Here is a 4,032-nt window from a genome sequence, read left to right as displayed (position 1 = left end):
GTGTTTCTATTATACATCTTTATTTCTGTGTTTAAGGTTTAAAGCCTTAAGGCATCAATAAACATGGCTTGGATTTGCTTGGTTTATTACAAATAAACTTAATGACGAAATGTCACACATTAAATGTTATTTTGTTTTGAGTATCAGCTCCGTTACAGAAATATCTTCAACGGCAGTCAGCCTTCTAGATGCTTTTCAGATGATCCCGTCCTTGGATGCTCTATCCATGTTTTCTTAGTCCTGTCGGGCAGCTCAGGCCAAATGTACTACGGGTGGTAGTACAGTAACCAAGTACAGTCTGTATGGAAGAGTCCTTTTACACGAGCAGAACAGCATTGATGCAGCCGTCGTTCTCTGGGTTATTTGTACACTGGGCATATTTACCTGGGGAATAACAAAAAGAAAAAATACCTTTAAAGTTACACCATACTGTACCACTTATATGCATAGCACACCATAATAAAGTGCTTTACAGTGTACAGGATGAACTGTACTTCCATGCAGAGCCATGCACATGTTCGTTGTTTTTGAGGTGGCGCTTTCTTTCAGAAATTACGTCATGTGGCAGCCTAGAGTACTTTAAACAAACATTACCAAGCGCTCGGGCCTCACTTCGCATGAGTGTGATCACTTCGATGAGTATAATCAGTTCATCAGACATTAGTTCTTTGCAAACTACATTTGCCGCTTATTTGAATATTATAATAATAATAATAATATACTTTTTTCCCTGTAGACCAAATATCTTCAGACAATAGCCGATCACCAAGCTCAGGATGTGTGTGATATAGATTGACAACCCAGAATAGGGACGCTATGTTTCCAGAGAGATTAAAACCCCATTAACTGAAGACTCACCCCAGATGACCTTTCCTCCTTGTGTAACCAAGCCCAGCTCACTGACATTGACTTCAATAACAGTTCCCTTGGTGATGACTCCTAGGGACGTGTAGAGAGGAGATGACGGGTTCTTCTTCACTCCAAGGATGGGCAGGCAGAAAGTGGCTTTCAGCTCTGGATGGGTGACATGGGCCTTCTTAAAACGCAAGCCCTGGAGGAGATGGAAAAGAGAAAATAGTTAGTAAGGTATTTTTTTAAATAAACAAAACAGGAAAGCATCTGTCATTTTACATTTTTGTGTTGGCTATTAAAAGAATAGCAGACATACAAGCTCACTGCGCGTCACTTTGTGATGCGTTGCGAGCTTGTACATCTGCTATTTTTTAACATAATTTTGAAAAATGTTGAAAATGTGAGAACTACTGATTTAGAAGGCATTTGTAGAATCGGCCCCTGGTCTTACAGTAGTTTAGCCATCATTATCTATCAAGATAAGTGTATCTCTTCACAGTTTGGAGTGCAATAGTCGATTGTTCAGTGGACAAGTATACAATGCAGTTGGGTGATGAGGTGTTAAACATACACACAGAAACATGCAGTACACAATGTTTCATCTTCTTACCATGGGTCTGATGAAACGCTCATATTTAGGAGGCTTTCGAGTGAAGCCATCGCCAACAAAGGTGACTTTGGTGACCATTCTCTTCCAGGCTTTCTTTTGCCTCTTTCCTGTCTTGAGGACTTTGAGCACCTCCGTCTCTCCCTGGGCTCGCACCTTTGGCAGGGGTACCTCCCATTTACCCTTTACAGAAAGAAAGAAAAGACAATTAGTTTCATTTTTAGCACAGTATGTCCGTTTACTTTAGGGCTGACACTATCTGTAACGAAGGCTCTCACCATCTCCAAATATGGAGATATCCCACATATCTTACTAACTAACATTACAATCTCCATACTTGGCCCGGGCTGACCTAGAGCTTCATATATGGAAACTAAAAGAGTTGACATCCATGGCTATGGTGTCTATAGCCATGGTCCATGGCTATAGACGACTGGCATCGTCATCGTGACAAGCATCCAGCCAGCAGTATTTACTATGCTCCTCGAGAGAGACTCCAACGCCTTTCCGTACGAGACAGAATTACCGGACACCACTGCGGTAGGTCCTAACTCAAACAACCAGTTCTAATAATCACGTTTTTTTTTTTATACTATCATTTATTTTCTTATAGTTATAGACTAATTATAGTAGAGAATGTTCTATATTTGCAGTCCCAGTTTAAAACGCCAATTAGTAGACAGGCAGCACATAATATATAACTGGCCATTCAGAGTGCACCACCACAGTGCCTCGGATCCAAGGAGAATTTAAGTGAACTTACAGCCTTCTCTTTCCTCTTCTGCTTGATCATGTTGGAGAGGACCTTGGCACGGGTCTGTCCCTCTCTGTCCAACAGGTAGGCGGGCACGGCTCCCTCGGGGGTCTTGTCATCGTTCTTCTGCTTGGTCCTTCTCTGTTCGTGCATTTTGATGCTGCAGAAACATGTGAAAAGAACAAGTCGACGTGGTTTTAATTTTCTAAAGCGATGCTTAAATATTGTTTTGGCCACAGTTCAGAGTACGGTTAAATTCACTTATATGATTCTTCGGTCAAGGTGAGAAACAGCATGTTTAAGTTATCCATCAGGTTGGCTAATTTCGGCCGCCATGCAACGGAGAATAAATTGGGCATCGGACTGGTGTGTGTGTGTGTGTGTGTACTCACGTCTTCTTCATCTGGATCTTCTCAGAGTGCCTCTGCTTGTGGTAGAGCTTGGCCTTCAGTCCGATCATCTTCTTGGCTTTGTGCGAGCGCTCGTGAACCTCACGACTCTCCTTCTTCCTCTTCCTCTCATGGTGATCCAGGCGGTAGCCATGCCGCTTGCGGGCTAACTCAATGTGTTCGTTCTGAGGCTGCAGAGGACACACGAAAACACAAAAGCAAACGGATTGAGTTAGATTTCCTTTGAAATTGATCTAATTGAGTGTTAACTGAATTTATTCTATTGATCTAATTGAGTGTTAACTCAAATAGCTCAGATGCTTTCCCAGTTTTAATTAAATTAATTGCCAAGCAAGCAATAGATGTACAAGCTAGCAGTGCCGGCCTGTATCAACCAACTAGCCTGATCAGATCACAGCCATTCACAGGCCCATGTTACAGCTGTTGCATGCTCACAATGTTGACATTTAGATATCGATGACCTGGTGTACGAACTTAGCGCACAGCAGCTTCAAACACCTTAAGCTCTAGGACGATGAATGGACAAAACGATGTCTACAATGTCTGACTGATATATAACATTTTTGAAGTATAAAATGAAGTGAAGTTATTATTTTAGCATAACAATGTAACATCGTGCCTCTGTACTATTTGCAACTGTTAATAATCAATCTATTAATGTATGAATATGACCAGTCCAGCCCTACTTCCCATTATTAGCCATATTTACTTTAAATCATTATTTCGCAAATTTTCCAATAGAGCGTTCAGCTGATAAACACACATATAGCCAAACACCCAACTGATTATTTAAAATGTCAAACATAGCAGCACATTCAGATCTGTACCCAGCACTCTGCCACATGTAGCTAACGGCTGTTAGCACAATATGCTACCATGTTTTTTGCACGATCGACTTAAAAAAGTACGACGGAGCGAAATACAAAGTATAACTTCTTACCATGTCGGTGTCTTGTGTGTTAACAGTTACAGTGGCGGGGTTTCGGCTGTGATCTTTAGATGGATGTTGGGGTTTTTGGTGTTATTTGTGTTGAGTCTGTTGACGTTCAGGGAAAAGCTGTTATGTTCCCCGCTGGTTCCCCGAGCCGATATTTGAGAGGACGTACGTCATGCACAACACATGTCTACGTGTGCGTCCGTTGAGTGTCACCGGGTGGAAACCATGGTAACAAATCTACGCGGTCCCATCAGGACATTATACATATAATATAATAATATATCCACAATATTGGCTCAGATTAAACAACCATAAATCAGGCGGTCATTTAAAAAGATAATCTAATACCCCCGCCCCGTTGGTAGCATATAAATGTAACAGCCCTTTATTAAAAAAAAGAAAAACAGGAACCGCATGTAGGTGGATACATCTTTACAGGGATGTATTTGAGCGACGCATCGACGTTTTGAAC

At 41.5% G+C, this 4,032-nt stretch overlaps 1 protein-coding gene across 1 annotated transcript; it reads right to left on the bottom strand.

Annotated features, from left to right (window-relative positions):
* nsa2 (NSA2 ribosome biogenesis homolog) lies at nt 1–3,723 on the bottom strand. The gene is made up of 6 exons (XM_080756295.1): nt 3,564–3,723; nt 2,606–2,793; nt 2,223–2,373; nt 1,463–1,642; nt 859–1,051; nt 1–384 (listed from the first exon to the last, which is right to left on the bottom strand). The coding sequence occupies exons 1-6, from the start codon at nt 3,564–3,566 to the stop codon at nt 317–319; spliced, it is 783 nt and encodes a 260-aa protein (XP_080612421.1). The 5' UTR covers nt 3,567–3,723; the 3' UTR covers nt 1–316.
* Between the last annotated feature and the right edge of the window lie 309 nt (nt 3,724–4,032).

Source organism: Protomyctophum bolini (assembly GCF_963924005.1).
Source record: "Protomyctophum bolini genome assembly, chromosome: 22".
NCBI lineage: Eukaryota > Metazoa > Chordata > Actinopteri > Myctophiformes > Myctophidae > Protomyctophum > Protomyctophum bolini.
The sequence above is the reverse complement of the archived record's forward strand: the minus strand, read 5'-3'. Positions and strand labels throughout refer to the sequence as shown.

Coding starts and splice junctions, on each gene's coding strand:
- nsa2 (XM_080756295.1), bottom strand. Junction 2,374..2,605: donor AAGATCCAGATGAAGAAGAC/GTGAGTACACAC, acceptor ATGTTTCTGCAG/CATCAAAATGCACGAACAGA. Junction 1,643..2,222: donor AGAAGAGGAAAGAGAAGGCT/GTAAGTTCACTT, acceptor CTTTCTGTAAAG/GGTAAATGGGAGGTACCCCT.